At 40.9% G+C, this 21,953-nt stretch overlaps 1 protein-coding gene across 1 annotated transcript; it reads right to left on the minus strand.

The window, feature by feature from the left end:
* Positions 1–19,187: 19,187 nt before the first annotated feature.
* Positions 19,188–20,423, minus strand: LOC127328583 (uncharacterized). Its single transcript, XM_051355176.2, has one exon. It carries the CDS (start codon positions 20,421–20,423, stop codon positions 19,188–19,190), a length of 1,236 nt encoding a protein of 411 aa, XP_051211136.2.
* Positions 20,424–21,953: the final 1,530 nt, after the last annotated feature.

Below are 21,953 nucleotides of genomic sequence, written 5' to 3' on the forward strand. Positions count from 1 at the left end.
CTCTGTCCAAAACTTTATATAAATTTAAGTGTATCTAGATACTACATACTACCTCCGTTTCAAGGAATAAGGCGTCCTCGTTTTACGTGTTTTTTGTTTGACCAAGAATTGCTTCAAATATATAATGAGTGTTTGTATGAAATTAGCATCATTAGAAAGTGCTTTTCAATATGAATCCAACGGTGCTAATTACATATAATATAACCAAGATTTTGTTGCTCAATTTTTATGGTCAAAGTTCGTCTTGGAATGCGCGTGCGCCTTATTTCTTGAAACGGAGGTAGTAGTGTCTAAATACACCAAATGGTAACAAACTCGAGCAAATTTCATAGGACCAATTTCCGAGGAAGCAGGAGAAGTGACATGAAACAGTTTGCATACTAATTAACTTAACGAAGGACTAAATGGTCCTGCATGCATGTGCATGTGCATGTGCATGTGCATGCGATAGACATCATTGTCATCTGCCAATGCCAAAGCATATGTATCTAACTAGAAGTATACACGTACATCTCTAGTATTCTTATTTAGCCTAACGTCTAGCTTCTTCCTGCTACCTGCTACAACTGTCATCATCTCCCGATTTTAAATGCAAGTTGCATCGTCATACAATCAATGGTCATTGGACCGCCGGGTGGTACTAAAACCGAACCTTCGGCGCCAATTCTTCCACTTTCATCTAAGCCCAGGCCATACAACAAATAGATCTACCTTTCAGGTGCACCAAGAACAGAATATTAATCAACTAATACTAATAAAAAGGATGCAAACCTGATTGTGTTAGGCTGCTAGCAGCCGTGATTCACCTGGCTGCGCCGGCCACCTGCACACATGCATGCTGCTTGATTGTCATGTACGTGGTCACAGTTTGGTCTGGTCAGGATGGGAGATCTACTGGAACGCACGCACATGACAAAAACCCATGATTACAACGTCATGTAACAGAGGCAGAAAAGGATGAGCCATATGGGATCAACGACAGGGATGAATCAATAGCGCTAGACTACATCGTATGCGTGCACCAAGGGGCTGGCGGCGGCCTGAGGTTGGGGAGCTAGCCAGCAACCTAGATTAACCTAGATTTTTTTTTGTACTTAGTTGTCTATTGAGTTCGAAGGGGTACGGGAAAATAAGTTATGGCACAGGTGGGTAATTACTTGCAACTCTAATATTAATATAAAGTTTTTCTAAAATTGATGGTCATGATTTTTTCGTCTGTTTAATTGATGGCCAGATTTTTCTGATTTTTGTGGGATTTTCTAATGAAATCTCTAATTTCTAGTTAACCCGTAATGTACTTTTAATATAAAAATAAAAATAAATAATAATAATAATAATAATAACAATAATAATAATAATAATAATAATAATAATAATAATAATAATAATAATAATAGATGCATTTACGAAGTAGTGTTTGGTTTCATCAAAGCATCCATCCGGTGTAGGTTATTAACATGATCTCATAGTCGAAGGATTAGGTTACTATGTATTTTAAGGCTTGAAGCACAATGAACTAAATGACTTGATCATATGCTACGCTTACTATGGGTGTATGTCCATCACATCATTCACTTTAATGATATGATCTTGTTATTAAGAATATTTAATGTTCATGATCATGAAACTATGAAATCAACAAGCTAGATTAATAAGAGGCTTACTAGGGACTCTTTTATGTTTACAAAACACACAAGTATTAATGTTTCTGGTTAATACAATTATAGCATTGGATGCAAACATTTATCACAAATATAAAGATAAAATAATAACTATTTTATTACTGCCTCTTGGGCATATCTCCAACAAAAACTTCAACACAAACTTTTCTGCCCATTCTTTTCTATGGGGTGATGTTAGAGGTACAAAAAAATCATGCTTGCTGCTATTTTACTGAAGAATAAAATTATATCTTCATGAAACATAGAGAACAATGTTTTAATAATTCTAGCATATCAAATTTCCAAGTAAAAATCATTTTCATACTCAAAAGAATGGATCTAACAGATAAGGAGAATCTGTCCAGAATTTTTGCTGCAGAAAAACTGAATTTTCGTCACGACTCAGATACCTCAGAAAATTTATCAATTTACACGCATATAGAGGATGAAAATTTACAGCTACTATGATTTTATCAAGATTTTAGGAGTTACCAGAAAAAATACAAAAATCATGCACGAAAAAGTGCAGCGCAGAAATCAGCAACTCCATGTCATGTTTGCAACTTTAAACATCCAAATGGGTAAAAACTTGATACTTTATTTAAAAACTAGAGGGTAAACTAAAATAAAACTTTGGATAAGCCTTAATTTTAGTTTTATTTTAGTTTACTCTATGGTTTTTTAATATAGTATCAAGCTTTTACCCATTCGGATGTTTAAAGTTGCAATATAATATGGAGTTGCTGTTTTCTACGCTGCACTTTTTAGTACACGATTTTTGTGATTTTTTTGGTAAATCCTAAAATCTTAATAAAATCACAGTAGTTGTCACTTTTTATCCTCTATATGCACGTAAATTAGCTAACTTTTCTCACGTGTCGAAGTCATGCCAAAAATTCAGTTTTTACTGCAGCAAAAACTCTAGACAGATTCTATCTTACTATGTTAGATCCATTCTTTTGAGTATCAAAATAATTTTTACTTGGAACTTTTGATGTACTATAATGATTAGAATATTATGTGATATTCTTTGGTTCATGAAGATATAGTTTTATTCTTGAGTAAAATAGCAGCAAGCATGATTTCTTTGTACCTCTAATGTCACCCCATAGAAGAAAAAAATGGGTAGAAAATTTTATGTTGAAGTTTTTCACAAGCAATGGTGAAATATCACACTAAGATGATTCAATTATGATGAATATCATATGCTTGGGGATGCCCATGACACCTCACTGGACTCATTCAAAAACTCCTGGTTTGAGCACCTATAAACTCTGTTTTTTGAGTAACATAGAATTTCCGCCAAAACTTGAAGCGTCCTTGTTTTATTTGTGTCTAGTTTTATTTTTAAAATGAAATGACTGTCATATTGAGTGTTCGTAATAAATATGCATGATCTACTGGACAAAACTCTCCACATCTGAATGTTCAAAGTTAATTAAGTTGCATGATTATAAAAAAGGAGGAATGCATAAAAGCTAAAAAAATATTTTGTATATGGTATTTCTAGTTTCACATGCTCTATTGGTGATGATTTGTTACGTGCCTTATTCAGTGCTACTTCTTGCTACTATACATATATGTTTAATTTTAAATATCATTGTTCGATGATGAATGAATAGTCTATGGATACTATTGCATGCTTTTAGACCTCTTGCTTGCCAAAAGATTTGAATTCTTACACAAGCATAGACTTGTTTCCAAGATCAACTCAAATCCAATGTCTATCATACCTACCTATATAGAAATTTATATTCCAAATATAATGTGTGTGTTTTGCCTCCAACCTTTTCAAAATGTTTTTTTTTCTAATTTAAAGCTCATAAGAAAGTAAGGTGTGGAAGGAAAATACGACTATGCATGTTGTGGGTTTGACTGATTATGAGCAATGAGCTAGACCGTAACCATGTTTACTGGGGAAGTATTTCAACATTGCACTATCGGGGTATTGCACCCTGCGTTGATCATCATTTTTTTGTGGTTGATGGCTATCTCTTGTGAAATGAATGGAGGTTATTTAAGAGTAAGTATGCATACATTGTTAGAGAAGAGCAATGGGTCGCTAACCGAAGCCATGCTTAATCATGGTGAAAGTTTCAACAACGAGCATCCTCAATAGGAAGAATGAAAAAGTAAAAGAAAAGAAGTTGTGGAAAAAGAGAGTAGAAAAGGAAAGAAAAAGAAAAAGAAAAAAGAGTATGAGAAAAAAGTGAGAGAGAGTTAGAGAGGATGCTCAACGTATGTTGTTCATTTTATCCCGGTATGGATGGCCTATAGTCGAGATACCCATCTCTTTTGGTCCTTTGTACATGCGGAATGAAGGTACCCATTGCGATACTTGGTTGAAACATGTATGTTGAAACGTCTTGGTAACCAGAAGTTGTGAAACGAGAGGTGTAGTCGTTAGCATTCAAGAAAATGAGGCAACACTTACTCATAAGAGGTCAAACTCATGACACATAGATATCTTCATACATGAGATAATTTGTACCCATCCTTATTGTTAATGTTGACATGAATTGCATAGCTCAAAAGCATGTTTTATGTTGTCTATTTTTTATTTTGTTGGAGGTTTATTACATACATTCCCTGCTTACCTTCTTGTGTTCAAGAGTCAAAAGAAATATTCCTAAAAAGAGAGGACAAAGAGTCTTCCAACAATTCTATAGGATTCTTCTAAGCATGCTTTATGATTCATATTACATATCATTCATGTTTCTTACAATACTATTTACTATTATGCATGCTTTGTAGGATGTAAGAGTTATCACTTGATGAGTTCATATTACTTATTGTCATTCTTTATTGAGTGAACCTTGTGATACTTTGTATGATTATTTATAAGCTATATATAATAAACTTCAAAGTTCATGTCAGTTTTATCACCTTTATACTCGAGACGAGCATAGGTTAAGCTCGGGGATGTTGATGCATGTAAAATGCATACATGAAATTTATCCTATATCATATTGAATTCTCACATATTTGCAACATATATGATGATAATATCATGTTTTACGTTGATTTATGGGGATTTACCAATAATTCTCTTAATTTGGTTTATAACTCTGCAGAACAGAAACCTGTTTTTTGTATTTTTTTTTCACTTTTAGCCTATACGGAGTCAAATTGACCTGTGATTTTTGGAGCGTCATTTTTTCATCGGGAGAGGCAGCCTGGGCGCTGGAACCTCATCTGGATGGGCCTGAGGCCCAAAAGAGCCCATGTGACACGCCCAGCAAGGTAAGGCGCGCCACCTGACCTCTTTCGCCCATCGATCGTCCAAATCGTGTGATCTTTTCGCCCACTGACGTATCCGAAAAGTTCTCGAAAGGAGAGCGCTGCAGAAAGACAGAAACACGAAAACGGAGCAGAGAAGATTGGAGAGGAAAACTCCACCGGGATCACCGCTGGAGGGATCTCTACCTTCTCCAACATCGTCATCATCACCACCATGATCAAGAGGAAGTAATCCACCTGTGGACTACGGGTTTGTGAACATCCACTCTAGTTTAAAAAGTTTTGTTAGCTCACACTATTATTACCAACATCCAGTCATATAGGTTATTAACTGACTAATGCTAAGACATGCGTTAAGAAAGATTTGTCTACCGATAGTAGCTTGGTCTACAAGAGTCACAGCTTGCATCCACCCTATCTTGTACTGGTTTGGTGTACATGCTTATCCAGAAGGCTATTTTTGCTATTTGGAAATCCTAACAAGCAAGGTAAGGTTCCAGCTTTGCGGGTGGAAACTTCAGCCGAGTACTGCTTGTTTGAGGAAATTAGTTGAACTTGAGTATTTTGAGAAGAAACATATATTGTTTTGTGAACACTCTGATAGTGTGTCCTGGGTGTCGGGAAAAAAAATACCTAGGTGTCAGCAGGGTAGAATTTTCTTCAGTAGAGAAACATGCACCACGGTTTGAATTTTAAGGTAATTTGAGCTTCTGAAAAACTAATCCTACACTATGAACAATTTTGCAAGGCTCCAAAATATCTGAAGGCAAAACGGACAATTTCTGATTATATATGTCGGCCATTATCATGCATTGTTGTAGCTTGCACATTTGCACAATGTAAGTCCAATTATGGATTATTGCCAAAAATGCATGGTATTGACAATAGGAAAAAGTTCTGAAAACAATACATATACAGAAACATCAACGCCAGCGCGAGTGATCCCAAAAATTTAACACCATTCTTCGCATTCTCGAGCTCTCGGCTGCCTCCTCAACGCCAGGGGAATTGATCCCAGGTATCCTCGCAATTCTCCACTTCCAAACCTGAATCAACGTTCATTTTCGTAATTCAGAGCAATGGTCCCTTTCCTTTGTCACTCCATGATTCGAGTAACATTCTGGATGAAACCTCAATAGTATAGCTAGGCTTCATTAACTAAACTGAAAGAACCAAGAGAACCTTCCCTAGCTTGCTGACAGTTTCGTCGCCCGCGCATTGATCTGTGGTTTTAACTTCGCCGATCTGCAGGCCCAGAGCTGCAGGCCCTCTGCAATCATTTTGAGCAGTAAGGCCCTAGTAGTTTGCTTGTTCTTGAACATCCTGTCACTAAACAGCGAGTACAGGTCCTTAGTGGTTGATGTATTGCCTTTCGTAGTCCTCTGATCGCCCATAGTAGCAATGGGCAGTTGATTGTTGTAGCTTGAATCATAAGCCTTTCGTATTATCTGTTGTACAATATCAGATACAATGATCAACAGATATGGTGACAGCGGATCACCTTGACAAACTCCTATCTTAATTCTGAACTTCCTCCCACACTGCCCATTGATTAGCATCTGGGCTTGTGATGTCTTCAGCAGCTCTTTGACCCACCTGATCCAAGCATCAGGAAAACCTCCGGCAGACAGGGTGTGGAAAATAGCCTACCAATGAGTTGAACCGAAAGCTTTTTGCAAGTCCAATTTCAAAGCCATCACTGGCTTCTTGACCTTGTTGGAACAATGAACCATTTCTATTGCAGTGGCAAAAATCTGCACTATTGACCTGTTTTTGATAAATCCAGCTTGCATCGAATCACTGATTTGGCAATTAGCGGTTGTAACCTGTCTGCCAAGACTTCAGCAATTAACTTAGGGATGGAGTGCTGAAGTGATACCGGCCTGTAGCCTTTGACTTCCTGGGGTGTGGCTCGTTTGGGCAGCAGAGTGAGGTATGCCATATTCACCCCTGTTAGATCCACCACGTGGTTGTAAAGAGATTGGGACAGCTGCAGAAGGTCATCTTTTAGATAATCTACAACACGCAGATTTGATAAATATTTATATTAGCTGTCCAATGCTTCTTTTCAGCAAACAAGTCGCTGAAGAAAGTTGTTGCCACTTTGAGTCAACCTTTCTATAACTTAGGGGTCGGGTACACTATATAACTTAGTCCGGGACTAAGTAATGTCGGATTCAGGAATACCAGAAAATTTCATTTACAGTTTCTCCACACCTCATGAAGTAGCATGCAACATTGTTGGACAACCATACATAGGCTATTTTCTATTCAGAAGAGTTGATTGTTTCATTTACTTTTTCTCGTCTAGGGATCTCCTATGGAACGGGACTTAGAAAGTGGCGTGGAAGATAAGACGAGCTCCAGTGCAGAAGAAGAGATTTTTTTTGACTGTGGAGAAAATGGAACCGTAGAGGTATGTTTTCAAAAGACTTCATTATGTCTTTAAGTAAATTCTGAAAATTCATTAACCCATATATATATATAGGTAAATTAACATATATATATATATATATATATATATATATATATATATATATATATATGATAATTGAGAGCATATTAATGGTCAAGGGTGATTTTCGATATACAAATCTTATATCATGATGTCATCTTTATTCTCAGCATTTCAAGATATTTTTATGATAATATTTTTATATCATATAGTATTAAACCATGCGCACATATTTATTTATATTTGGAGATTTGATATTTTTGAACATTATATGATATTCATGATTTCCAAATTTTGTTCTTCTTTAAATGTTTTGAGTTTCAAGCCAGGCAACCCATCTCTTCCTTTCTTTAGTTCCTAACTGAAAGGCTATCACTCGGTCTTCCCTTTTGAATTATAAATATATTGAAATGATCTTTCATATTAATATTATACAAAGCTGAATTTTATACGAATTTTGGAGTCGATCAGCTATTTTCAGAGCTTTTTCTATTTTACTGTATTATCCAAAATAGGAAATAGTCTTAATTTATAGATTTCAAAATACGTGGGAGGTACTTCTAGACTTTTAAAACGAGATATGTTCTCTTGGATTTTAATTTATTTTTAGCTGGTTTGGTATTTATTGAACCAAAACACATGTTTTATCACGGTTTATAATTTTTCGAAAATACTTCAACTCTTAAAATACCTTTATTCTCAAACCTCACCTATCCTTTACCACTATCACCCAACAAAAAGGCCTTACCCATCAACGTTTCTATCCTTTCTTCTCTTTCGAAATGGGTGCTCTAAAATGGTTTCTTTTTTCTTGCTGGGCTTACCCTTTCTTTGAGGCCCATTCAGATTCTTTCTTCCCCCAATTAATCAGGCTCATTCTTGCTTTCTATTGAGCCAAAAATTATGAAGCTTCCATTGTTTGTTTGATTAATATACACTGTTATGATCTGGTTTCACACCTATTATTCAGGATTCTTCACGTCCTATGGTTGGCGAGGAGGCGTGTGACCCTCCGTGTATCATTGGTACGTGTGAATGTTTGCTTGTATGCATACCCACTAGATTTCTTTGGAAACTTTGATCCTAGGATTTCAATTTCCATTTGAATATTGTGTCTATCGTGTTCATTTTATGTTTTGACCGCCTCTTAGATATTATATTCATGTATTCATATTGGCACTAGTACAATTATATTGGTAATTATCGCTTCATGATGTCTAAGAAATTTGCATGCTTTCTTAGTATCTAGAGGGTTTTGCCTTAAATACAAAACACTAGTGTATATGTTAAATAAGTTAACTTAGTTTAAGACTTGTTTTGAAAGTTCATAGGAGTGTACGATGTATGAACCAATTTATAGTTCTAGGTTAGCAAGAACTATAAGACAAGGATACAATATTATTCTTTGAACCGGTGGCAAGCATCTTTTACCATTTGTTTCTTCACATCATATATAGTGTCCATTAAAAAAAAATTGGTTCTTCTCTCTATAATTGGATATCGCTAAAATGGTATGTAGAATTGCATATCTAAAAGAATGTCACCCATATTGTTTCAAGGCATATTGTTATTTACTACCCTTCTGTCTAATGTGCTACATTGATCTAGACATCTCATAATTTGATATATCGAGGTGTACAGTAGCTTTAAATCATATCTTCTACATATGCAGGACACGATCTCAAGAGCATTAGCGGTGTTTTCAATTCCATAGCCGTTACTGTGGGCTTTGGATTGTTCATTGCTTTCTTGGGGCTCACTTTGGCGCCGACATCATCTATCATATACAAGCCACTGAAAACTAGTTGTGGCGCCACTACTGACTATGTTGTACGACTCTATGAGGTGGTTAGCATAGGACTCTGCATCACGATTATAGAGTTCATCACATCGCTCCTCGGAGGAGGAAAGAAGGAGGCGGATGTGGATGCAGCTGAGCCACACGTGCCAGTGATGCGCCGAGTATGCGTCTTTATCGCTGCAATATCGCAGATTGGCTTAACTCTATGTGTTCTATGGAGCTTGTTTCTTGCCCTGTCGCTGCGGATGGGGAAAATCATCTGCTGGAAACAACCTTTCAGCGGGATGTTGTACTCCGGGGTCAGCATCGTTTCCGGAGTGAGCCTATATGTTGTGTACATCGGCTTTGTATGTGTTTTCAAATCCAAGTGAGAGAAGAGTTGGGTTTATTGTACTAGTTCACCCTCTGAACTATGGGTTTGTCTTAGTGGCTCGTTTTAATTTTTTTGTGTGCATTGATGTCTTTAGATCATACAAGCTACCATACATGATCATGATATATATATTTGACTCCCTGGAAGGAGAATAATTATTCTGCACCCTACCCGACTCCCAGACGCGATATGCGAAAACCGCGCCCGCACGACCGTAGCCTCCTGGCGACATAATAAACCTTTGCATGCGACGTAAGTTATTTGGAAGGGATGGGATCGAGTAAACGAAAACTGCCAGCTCCAACGTCCGGCTAGCTACAACTAATTGCCGTAAGAGCAATTCTCTAGAGATAAAATAACTTCAGAAGTTCAGAGTGGAGGGATCGAGTAAAGAAATCTGGTAGTTAGCTCCATGACTCGATCGATCAACTACCTACAAACTAATTGACGTAAGAGTTAATTTTAAGAACAATGGCGCAACTGTTTTGATTGTCAACGTAAAATTTACTTACCCAAACGCCAAACTTAAAATGACGATGTCGAATTACCAGTCAAGCAAATATACAGAGAACTAACGTAAACTCATGTCAGCAATCCACGCTCCAACTCGTGAAACTACAGTCGAAGTAAAAAAAGTTAAAATCTGAAATTTATTATCTGCTCATAAGATTGTCACAAAAGCTCTTGAAAGTCACATAAAACTTCAACGTACTTGACGCATCCTTAAAAACGAAATAATTATTGCATAATAACACCACGAGTTATTTATATCCAGGGTTTATAGCACAAAGCTACATAGTTTCACATTTACATCCAAATGCATACCGTCAGGAAATTATATCAGCTAGAACTTGGCATCATGCTAGTTTCTTCCCACTTGCCAAATATTTGTCAGGCATTTCTCAACTCAATTGGGAGTAACCTGATGCTGGTGCCTGAAACTTGAGATAATATTACATAAGCATCGCAAAAAGTTTGTAAAGGAAAACGATATTAAGAGATAAGGATAACCAAATGGAGCACATAGCGACTAAAACATAAGATGTATGTGTCAGGTGAAAAATAATGCAACCAAAGTTAAGAGCTCTTTATAATCAAGTGGCTTAGTGCCTGCTTTTCCCTGTACCTATCCAAGAATCATGTATACTGAAACAACTCAACTAAGACGCTAAACTATGTAAATTTTCATACAATATAAGGCAATTTAAATATGAATACATAGCTGCAATTATGACAAGCAAAAATTACACATCTACCTTTAATAGAAACACCTCAAGAAAGCTAACATCACTAGTTTTGCCAAAATATTTAACTACACCGGAGCCAGCTACTCCTCAACTACAAAATTCAGAACTGGAGCTTCTAATGTGAATAATTGAGTTGATGAAACTTGTACATAGTGTAAGATCAGGTAGATTGGAGACTACTCGGATAACCGAGTTTGGTTTATTTCATATGTATATATAGGAGGACTACATGAGGTATTGGAACCGGACTCTATGTCCAACACAACGTGTTGCACACGTTGTTTAACACCCTCCCTTAATTACAACTCACTAAGTTGAGATTATGTGTAAACTCTAAGAAATTTCTAACAGGGAGTGGCTTTGTGAAGCCATCTGCAACCTGATCCTTAGAAGGAACAAATCTAACTTCTAGTTGCTTTTTCAACACACGTTCTCGAACAAAGTGAAAATCTATCTCAATGTGCTTGGCTCTGGCGTGAAACACTGGATTTGCTGACAGGTATGTAGCACCAAGATTGTCACACCACAACACTGGTGTCTGTCGAAGCTTCACTCCCAATTCCTTGAGAAGAGACTGTACCCATATCATTTCTGCAGTTGCATTGGCTACTGACTTGTACTCAGCTTCTGTACTTGATCTGGAGACTGTAGCCGGTTTCTTTGCACTCCAAGAAATCAGATTAGGGCCATAGAAAACACGATTTTTTTTTAAATAATACGAATATTTTATTTAAGTGCAGTAATAGCGCGTGTTTTCAAAAAATTTGAAAAGTGTGACCCGGTCGGTTAGCAGCTGACCGATCGGCCTCTAGTAGACCGACTGGGAGTCGGCTGGCAGGCCCTGTCCGGCCACAGAACTAATTGGTCAGCTACCGACCAATTGGTCAGCTATAGACCGATCGGCCTCCTAATTTCCCATGGTTTGCATGATTAATTTTCCACCGCCGATTTCCCACCATATTTGTCCCCTGTATTCCTCCTCCCGTCCTTCCCGCCACGATCTCCCGCTAATTTTATCCCCCCACGTTCTCCCGCCAAACCTTCCCGCCACGTTTTCCCGCCAATTTTATGCCGCCACTATCTCTCGCTATATTTTCCCGCCGGATTTTTGCCTATAAAAGCAGGCATCGCTACTCTGGATTGCACAAGTGTTTCTATCTCTCTTTTTTTCTGTTTGCTCACCCTTAGCCATCATGAGTGTGCCGTGCTCTGACCAGGAGTTTAGGCCGGTGAAGGCGAAGGCTGCAAGTTTGCCCCCGGGTGTGACTGCGGAGCGGTGTTGATGCGGCCGTCTTGCTAAGGTTAAGCAGGTGGAGGATTTCTCCGACTGGTTCGGCATGAAATTTTTCATGTGTGCGAGCTATGAGCATGATCCACCCCGTAGTTCAGCTTCGTCGTCCACCAGGCCGCCGGTATGTTTGGACATAATTTTATGTTGACATTAATTTATTTATGAATGTGATTTAATGTTATTGTTTGTGTTGCAGTCTCCCCCGCCCCTATGCAAATGGTTTCACTGGATAGACACGGAGCAGCCGGATTGGGCGCGTTAGGAGGTTGAGGAGAAACACCGGTGTGCGTGGGCAACGTTCTTTGAGGAGGAGCGTTGGGAAAAGGTTCGTGCTAATGAAAAAGCAGAGCGAGAGAGGCAGATACAGAAACTTAGGGCGGAACAAGCTCGTAATCGCGAGGTGAATCAGAAGAGGATGGATGATGAGGCTGCACGTAGGTTTGCAGAGGAAGAGGTGCGCAGGGAGGCTCGTGAAGCAGAAAGGAAGAGACTAAGGGAAAGAGCTGCTGAGGCGCAAGCGGCAGAAGAACGCGGCGACAAGTCTAGAAAATGGCCACGGTGGACGCAGGGAAAGTAGTGTGATGTGTCGTACTAGCTATGTATCTTAATTTCAGTTTTAGTTTGTCATTGTATCTTAAATTCCGTTGTAGTGATAAGGCGTATTTTAATTACAGCTTCAATGTATCTTAATTTCAGTTTTAGTATTAATGTGAAATGAATTTGCCGCAAAATTGTTGTGTCCGAAATTTTGGCTCAAGTGTTACCCGCCGAAATTTGCCGCCCAATTTTTCGCGCCCAATTTTCCAGCCATTTATTCCCGCCCAATTTTTCGCGCCCAATTTTCCCGCCATTTATTCCCGCTGAAATCTCCCGCCACTTTTTCCCGCCCAATTTTCCCGCTCAATCTTCCCGCCGAAAGTCATCCCTTGTAGCCTATAAAACCCCCCACCGTTTCCTTGTGTTTCAGTGTATTCTGTGAAGAAGATGGATCCCCCATATAAGAATTGCGGTGACCCAGCATACCACTGCATGTTGTAGTATACAAGTCGTTGATATGATCTTTGCGAAGGGACTTCTTCACAATTTGCCATATCCCTCAGAGTGGTACAACAGAAACATTGCAGGTCATAACACTCCATACTTTATTACAATCATTGTCTTAACAAGTTGGTATTCTCACAGGTCCTATGAGAACACCCTAAGATACTACTTAAGTACGATTACAACTCATAACAAATATAAAGAGCTCAACAACTTATTTAGGTAAGTTCTACGTTGCTCGGCTCTATGATGCTAGGGTATGTCACTACTCCTCCACCTCCGTGTCATCTGGTCCGTAGACTATCCCATAGTCTACGCCTTCCACTCCACCGGTAAGATCAGGTTCTTCGTAGACCAGCTCGTAACTTCCTTCTGGTGCTCCATCGTTGATGGCCTCCACTTCCGGATCACAGTCTAGCAAGGGTGTCGAAAGAAAGTGAGTACAGGGGTACTCAGCAAGTTCTAAAAGAATAAAAAGGTGTTTGATGCACTAGCTATGACCATTGATCAGGAAATCGCAGGTCAATGCATGTTTTGCAATGATTTCTTCAAAAGGTTGCTTTTATTATGAAAACTATGCCCGTCAGTCTTCACAGGTTGACTAGAACTTCGTGGAGTTCCTTTCCTGCCGCGTTCGCAGTTCCCTTCCCGGAACAAGGAGTGACAGCCACAATTTGATACGCTCTGCAGAGGTGCGTTACTTTTCCCACAAGAGATCTCACCCTTTTTGCCATCCGCAGGGACTTGCCCCCGTTCACACTTCCTTTGGTGTGAGGCCAGGTATAAAGATCCAAGCCCACACCGCCTTCTCCGCGACTGCAAACCCACCCTTTTGTCCAACCGTACACCTCCAGTAGACTTCCCCCGATAATACGGCTTTACTCATGGTGTACTCCGGACAATCCCTCATAGATCGTAGAGCTTATCATCACTAATGGATGGGGATTTAAAAGGATATCCCAACCTATTGCGGCAGTGCCTCCAGCACCCCACCGGCTCTCCGATCCGTTGGCGTGCAGAAGGGAAAAGATACGGCTGGCTTCCCCAGAGCCATTATAGATCTCATGGTCAACGTGGTTTGTACGGCGCTAGAATCACTGGACGGCATTGGTAATTAATCCTAGGGTGATATAACCCATTGCAATGGAACCTCCACCATATCAACACATACCATGGTTCCATTGCCAACCACATAGTCATATTCATAGTTGGAAAGTAACATTTTATTTGCGATGCAGGAATGATAAGTATATAGCTTTGCATTAAAGTAGTAGAAAATACTCAAGTTGACATGAGCAAGGGTGAACTTGCACGTGGATTTGAGATAGTGCAGTTCAATGCAGTTGATGGAACCTGGACCTCGGGTTCTGTAAGAAGCATCATTGTCCGGTAAGGACAATGTTATAAAATCCAAATAATGCAATCATAAATGTATTATATTATGTTGTATCCCTTTACCCCGCTGAGTCATATCAATTTAGGGTTGCGTTTAAGATTTATGTCTTTGACAGTAATTTACAATTGATTTAAAAGTATAAACCATTTTTAATTCACACAAAGTACAACAATTCAAAGTAAAACTATTTACTTGTTGATTCCCTTAATCATTCCAAAAATAATTGAAAATTATAGAGTTACCTCTATAGTTTTTGGAATAAAAAGGAGTATAGTATTTTTCTGGGAAAAATACCCTTTTCCAAAAGAAATGACTTGGAATAATAGAATCTCATTTTGAAATGTTTGAAAATAAGTATTTGAACTTATTTGAGATTTTTCCTTGAATTTTAAATACAAGTAAATAATAATTTTAAATTCCAAGTTATTATTTGAATTCTTAAAATTCATAATTTTGAATTTGTTTCATAAATTCCATTTCATATTTTATTCTTGTTAAGATTTATTTTTCATTCATTAATCCAATTTTTAATGGATTTTTAGAGTTGTATTTGATTTATTAAAATTTGGTAAAGTTCTGGCCTTTTATTAAATGTTAAAAGACCAAAATACCCCCCTGGACCCATATTGGGCCCAGCCCATTTACCTAAACCCAGGGACAGCCCAATGAGGCCAATCCCTTTTGGGTTCGGTGGCGCCGAACGGCCCACCTCACTCTCACTCACTCGGCCCTCTCTCTCTCGTTCACCTCTAACCCTAGCCTCTCTCGCGACGCCCTGGCGATGGCGTCGCCGCCATGGCCGCCGCCTAGCTCCGGCCATCGCCGTGCTTCCCCGCCGTAGCCACCTACCGATTCGGAACCGCCGCGTGCAGATCTATCGATCTGTCCGCGTGGTTTTCCCCTTCTCTTCCTCTCCTGGCGAATCGCCTCCGATCTGGATCTCGCGGAGATTCTTCTCGACGAACTCCGGCGAGCGCTCGTCCTCGCCGACGATGGATACGCGCCTGGGGTTGAACTGGCGCGGGTGCTACTTGCAGTACTCGTGCCGTCGCCTCAGGTGCTTGCTACAGTGGTGTTGGTTCGTGTCTGGGTTCGCCGGCGTAACGTCGGCGCCTACCCTGGACTTGCAGCTGTTAGGGCCGCGCGAGCACTGCCTCGCCATGCCCTAGCCTCAGCTTCCAGGCGCATGTAAGTGTTGCATCTCCTCCTTCTCTTCTGTGCGCCTCCCCTTGTTACTGTTCTTCTTCCTCCTCATGCTCTGTTGCTCTCTGGTGATCCTGTGATCACGCAGAGACATGCTATTGCTGCGCAATCTTCCTGTGCTTATGTCTACTGCAAGCTCATGGCCCAATTACCAGTTACTGGTACTGGCACATGTCGATTTGCTTGCTATTTATGCTGTGCTTGCTTCTCTGCTGCTCCTAGCATGCTCTGTACTTGCCATGCTCTGCTGTGCTTGCTCAAGAGCTAATTATGCCATGCTATGCTTGACTATGGCTTGCTTGTGCTTACTGGTATATCATGCTTGCTTGTCTAGGTGTACTTGTGATGCATCTGTGACACTTGTGTGTGTGCCAGTGGTGCCTGTGATATGCTTCAGTGCCTCCTATGCAAGCCAATGATCCATTGGATCATTCCTTGCCTGTTGGCTAACCTCTCTGTGTAGCTTGGCTTGCTATAATTGATCCATTTGATCAATTCAATTATCAGTGATAGCTTACTGGCTAATACTGTGACTAAGTGATTCAATTATCTTGTGATGCTGATGCTCAAGCATCACTATGATGTTGCTTACTTGTGCTGTTGCCCATCTTAGCTACCTAGACTTGCTCTAGTGGCTATGGATTAAACTGTGTTGCCTTATATTATGTTGCTGTCAGTATTAAGCATGGATCTGTGATAAATTCATACTTGTATTAATTAAATTATGATGAACTGCTTATGCAGTAATGATTTAAATGATTTGCTTGCAAATGACTTAGCTGTTCATGATTATCTGGCAAGCAATTGAATCTGAATCCATTCCTGGATAATGATGTGCTATGTTTGGCTCCATTTTAGTTGATGCTAAGTGTGATGTGACCTCAGTAGCCTTGCTACTGACTGGTTGCTCACATGGTTGGTTGGATCTTGTTGGCTACTCATCTTTGCTTGCATATTTGGGGATCATAATAAATATGAATGCCAATATGCTTGCCTGTGAAGAAATCTAGGGTTTACTGATGGTTCATAGCTTAGGATTTACTGTGTAGTCTTAGCTGCTAATCCTTGCAATTCATCTACTGGTGCTATCTGTGCATGTGATCTGGCTATGGTGTGCATCTGTGCATGTGTGCTAGTTTCTGTGTACAAGATCTGTACCTAGATGCTTTCTATTTTTAGTAGCTTTTGGTGGCGGTAATCCTTGGTGAAAACCAAGTGATGATCTACCCATATGAGCATCTGCTCATCCCATGCTTATTTCATGCATATGTGATGGATCAGATCCATTGGATCTGTCCAGGTATTTGGTATACCTTGTTCCAGCTCCTAGTGTGAAATATTTGGTTGTTGCAGGCTTGTGGTTTGTGTCACAGCCCTTCACCTCCAGGTCTTGGATGATCTTCTCAGGTCACCATGATTTCTGGTGGTTGAGTGGTTGTGTGTGTTGGTTCTGTTCTTGAGCAAGAACTGGATGAACTATGTTGTGCTACCTTCACCTTACCTTGTGAATCCTTATCTGGTCGACTGGTTACTATTTCTAGGGTTTGTGCCCCTTATATATGAACTCTACTTCTGTTCTTGCAATGACACACAAGCCTGGCTTGCTTTGGTGACTAAGCTTGTGCATTGCCTTGCTGTGGCCTGCCCAGCACACATGAGCTGTGTGCTCTCATATGCTGAAACTTGAGCCCCTGATGGATGCTCAGTATTGGTCTGCCCCTTCTTATCCTGGTGTTGTCCTTGGTTTTGGACAAGCACAAGTGTGCATGACACTTGGTGTCTGTCCAAACTGAATATATGTGTAATACATAACCCTTGTCTAGTGTTGGTGTTTTATTTTGCAGGTTTTGAAGATGAATATGACCAGAAGTTATTCTTCAAGTCATTTAGTCTAGGTTTTAGTTTAGGAGCAATATTGTAATCTTCATTTTCATTTCTGTTTATTATTCATCAATTCTTGTATCAAGAATATTGTAAAGACAATGTAATCTGTGTTGTGATATCAATAAAGCTCAAATTTTACTTATGAGCTTTTGATTTATGTAATGTTTATATTCTGGAATAAATGTTGTATTTATTATTCACTTTGAAATTCAAAGTTATTTGAATTCATAATTTGTTTTTAAATTGTGAATTCAATTTCCATATTCATTTATACTTAATGTTTGATATTCCAAATGCATCTTACTTGTCAAATGAAATCAATTCCCCAAATCAACAAGATACAAAAGAGATCATGTCGAAATTTCCCTAACTCACATTGCCTAACCCTAAGTGCAAAATGAGAGAGAACCTCGATCCCTCTTAGGTTTAGTTGCAATAAGGCGCGAAAATTTCCCCCGTTTTGCGATGAAATGCACATCCCATTTCTAAATTTACCCTTCGTTGTTCCTATGTTCTGGGTTATTACAAGAATCCCCCCATCTTTTCAACGAATTCATGGCCAAACCTCTTCTAGACGAGGCCCGCAAAGTGATGAGGGAGAGTAAGGTAGACACATTCGAGGAGTTCATCAGTAGCGACGCCTTGCTGCGTAAGGTGGGTAGGGAGTTTGAGAAATATTCTTATGGGTGGCCAGTGAAGAAGATGCCTGCTCGAAGCCCACGGGAGATAAGGTGTGAGCTTATCAGGTTGAATGAGAAGTGGAAGTCACTAACATGGAAGAATGAAGAAGATAGGGAAAGGGATTTGAAATATCCAGCACAGTGGGCGGTTGAGAGTGAGGACGACGATGATATCTTTGAGCCTAGCAGCAAGGCGAAGAGAGCTGCATCGTCGAAGGGCAAGAGTGCCAAGTCCTCGAAGGGCAAGAGTGCTGCACCACCGGTCGTCGACTCGGACGACGACTTCGAGCCTAGCACGAAGGCGAAGAAAGCTGCATCGTCAAAGGGCAAGAGTGCCAATTCCTCGAAGGGCAAGAGTGCAGCACCGCAGGTCGTTGACTCGGACGATGACTTCGAGCCTAGCACCAAGGCGAAGAAAGCTGCATCGTCAAAGGGCAAGAGTGCTGCACCACCGGTCCAGGTGTTGAGCACGGCCTCCTTAAGATAATACGGAGAGACGAACGAGATTTCCGACATCCCCAGGACACCACAAACAGCTAACACATGTGAGCAAGGAAGATGAAGCAACTTTGGTTTGTTGCATGTGCACTCGCAAGTTGGCCTTTCTTCATTGCCAATTTTCACATCATGCGTTCGCTGCGGATTCCCACACCCGAACCTATCTGTAGGTAAGCGTACTTCGAACCTTCTTTCCACATTACCAATTTGAACAACAGGGAGATGCTTAGCTTTCTCCTTCTTCTTATGCATGTACTCCATAATCTTCGAACAATATGGAGTGGCTGGTTTGTTCAGCATGTGCATCCGAGCCTTCTCACGTCTCTCTCTGTAATATTTAACTGTGCCCATGAAAATACCCTCTACTATAGCTGTAAGTGGCAAAGCTCTATTGCCTCTCAGCACAAAGTTATACGACTATGCGAGGTTGGTTGTCATGACGCCGTATCTAGCTCCATGTGTATCGTGCAACAAAGACCACCTCTCCGTAGGCTCATGCTCTATCCACTGCTCAAAGTTTTTAATCTGCCTTCCCTGCCTTCTCCTTGTTCCGGGCGGGTCAAATCCGGGCAAGTCGCACAGACCTTGGGGTGCCTCATAAACTGGTGCTTCTACCGCTGTTGTTCCTGCTGCAACGGCCTGCATATGTGCTGCTATGTTTGCATCTCGAGCTGCTTTCCTCTCCACAACTTGTTTCTTCGTCAACTCCTGCAGTTTGCTACACAAAAAATTATACTTCCACTGCTGGTTCTGGATGCACAGCCTCTTGAAGACATTCATAAGGTCCTTTTTCCTGAATTGTGTGTAAAAATTGGCCCCCAAGTGGCGCATGCACCAACGGCTCTCAATGTCAATCCATGGAGTTTCTTGCCCAGGCTCTTTCAGTGTCTTAATAGCTTTCAGTATACCTGCATGCCTGTCATGAAGGATGCAAACATTCGGCTTGTCATTTACAATTGAAATCTTCAACTGCCTGAAAAACCATAACCAGCTTTCCGTGTTCTCACTCTCCACGAAAGCAAAAGCGAGTGGCACGATTTGATTGTTTCCGTCCATTCCAATGGCGGTCAAGATTTGACCCTTGTACTGACCGGTCAGAAACATGCCGTCGACACATAACACGGGTCGACAGTGTCTGAATGATTCGATGCATACACCGAACGAGAAATAGACTCTATGCAGAACCCTGTAAGATGGGGACTCCGGCAAAAACATGTCCTGGATGTTCACATATGTTCCTGGATTCCTCGCCTGCAGCGTCTGCAGCATACGAACAACAGCGTCGTATGCATCTCGAAATGAACCAAACCTCATCTCCATCGCCCTCTGCTTAGCCCTCCAAGCCTTGCCATAAGAAATGGTGTAAAAATGATGCTTCTTAACATTCTTCTGTATGGCGTTTACTCTCATGGCTTGCCCTTCCACTATTTCAGTGTACAGCAGCCGGGCTATGAGATTAGACGACAGGTTGCAATGATCATTGCGGATACTTACAAGCTCACAACTGTGCGGCACAAAGTCGCTCACACGCCATATTGTGTCATACTTAGGAACATACCCATGCACCCTTCCGGGACAATTGATGTCCACACATTCCATCGTCAGGAATTTTCCAGATGACACGGTTGTTCTCAGCTCCCTCTGGCTCGCCATTGCCCACTTAATTATTGCATCCTGCATATGTCGCTTCGACGGAAACATGGCCCCTACGGCGAGATTGTTCTGGTGATACTCCCAGTTAGAATCAAGGCCATCATTGATTGTCATTGCAGACGAAAAGTTGTGATTCCATCTACCAGGAATAGGCACCTCCTCCCCATCATCAGACTCATCGGAATCATCATCATCAGTTTCACCTTCTGTATCTTCCTCTTCCATCTGATTCTGCCTGTTTCCATTTTCTTCGTCACCATCAACCTCACCGTCTTCTCATGTGTAACCATCACCCTGGCCACTATAAACATCTTCCGCATGGCTGCTCTGTTCAGGCTCGTAACCACCGCCACCGCCGGGTGCTTGACTGCTCTGGCCTGATTCGTAACCACCTCCTCCACTGTAACCGCCTTCAGGAGGCGCTACCTCCTTCGCCACCGGAAGAACTAATGCCACAGGGTTAGTTCCTCTCCTTTCAGATCCTTTTAACCAGCTCACCCACTTAGAGGTATCATCTACAGGTCTCAAATACCACAAAATGTTTGATACCGACTTAGTCCACAATGCATGCACACCCACTGTGTGCACTTCAGGATTAAGCCCGAAACATTCTGTCAACCAATCCTTCACCTGCTCAATTGTCCATGTTCTAGGAGCAGTCATATTCATCTCTACATATTTGAACTCACTCAGATCAACTCCCATTTCATTTGATCGGACACTACCCATACCATAGTAAAATACTATCTTCACTACATCTGTCATCTTTGCTCACCTATTTTTTTTTTCGTCCGCATCAACTACTAATACCAGCCCACATAAATACACTAACACTAAAACCAGCCTACAATAACCTATACAGTTAACACTAATATGCAAAGATTAGGGTCTACCCTTGTAGCTTGAGCAGCCTCTCCAACAGCAGCAGCACGAACAGCACGCAGCAGCTCAGCACCACCAGCAATACACAGCAGCAGCTCAGCCCCTTACACCACCGTCAACCTCCACCACTTCACCACCATTGCTGCTAAACAGCACCACCAAACTCCTCCAAACTCTAACCCATCTGTAGATCGGGCTTCCCTCAACTAATACCAGCAAAATGGTGAAGTTTTATTGGCTAAATCAGCGAACAGGCAGAGAAAGAAGAAAGAGGAAGGAAGAAGAAAGAGGAAAGGCTGGGAGCGTCTGCGCACGGCGCCGAAGAGAAGATGCTCGCGCGGGCCATGCACAGTCGGCCGGCTATCGACCAATCGGTCTGCTAGTGGCCGACAAGCGCTGGTCGCCCTTTCCCCCGTCTGCGCAGCCTGCAGTCGGCCGGCTGCTGGCCGATCGGCCCGCTGCTGACCGGTCGGTCAGCTGCTAACCGACTGGGTCACACTTTCCAAATTTTTCGAAAACGCGCGCTATTACTGCACTTAAATAAAATATTCGTATTATTTAAAAAAAATTCGCATAGAAAACTGCAAAACCTCCAGTAGAACGGCGGTTATCAACACAGCCGGCCCAGTCAGCATCAGAGAAAGCACT

This window comes from Lolium perenne, chromosome 2, assembly GCF_019359855.2.
Source record: "Lolium perenne isolate Kyuss_39 chromosome 2, Kyuss_2.0, whole genome shotgun sequence".
Taxonomy (NCBI): domain Eukaryota; kingdom Viridiplantae; phylum Streptophyta; class Magnoliopsida; order Poales; family Poaceae; genus Lolium; species Lolium perenne.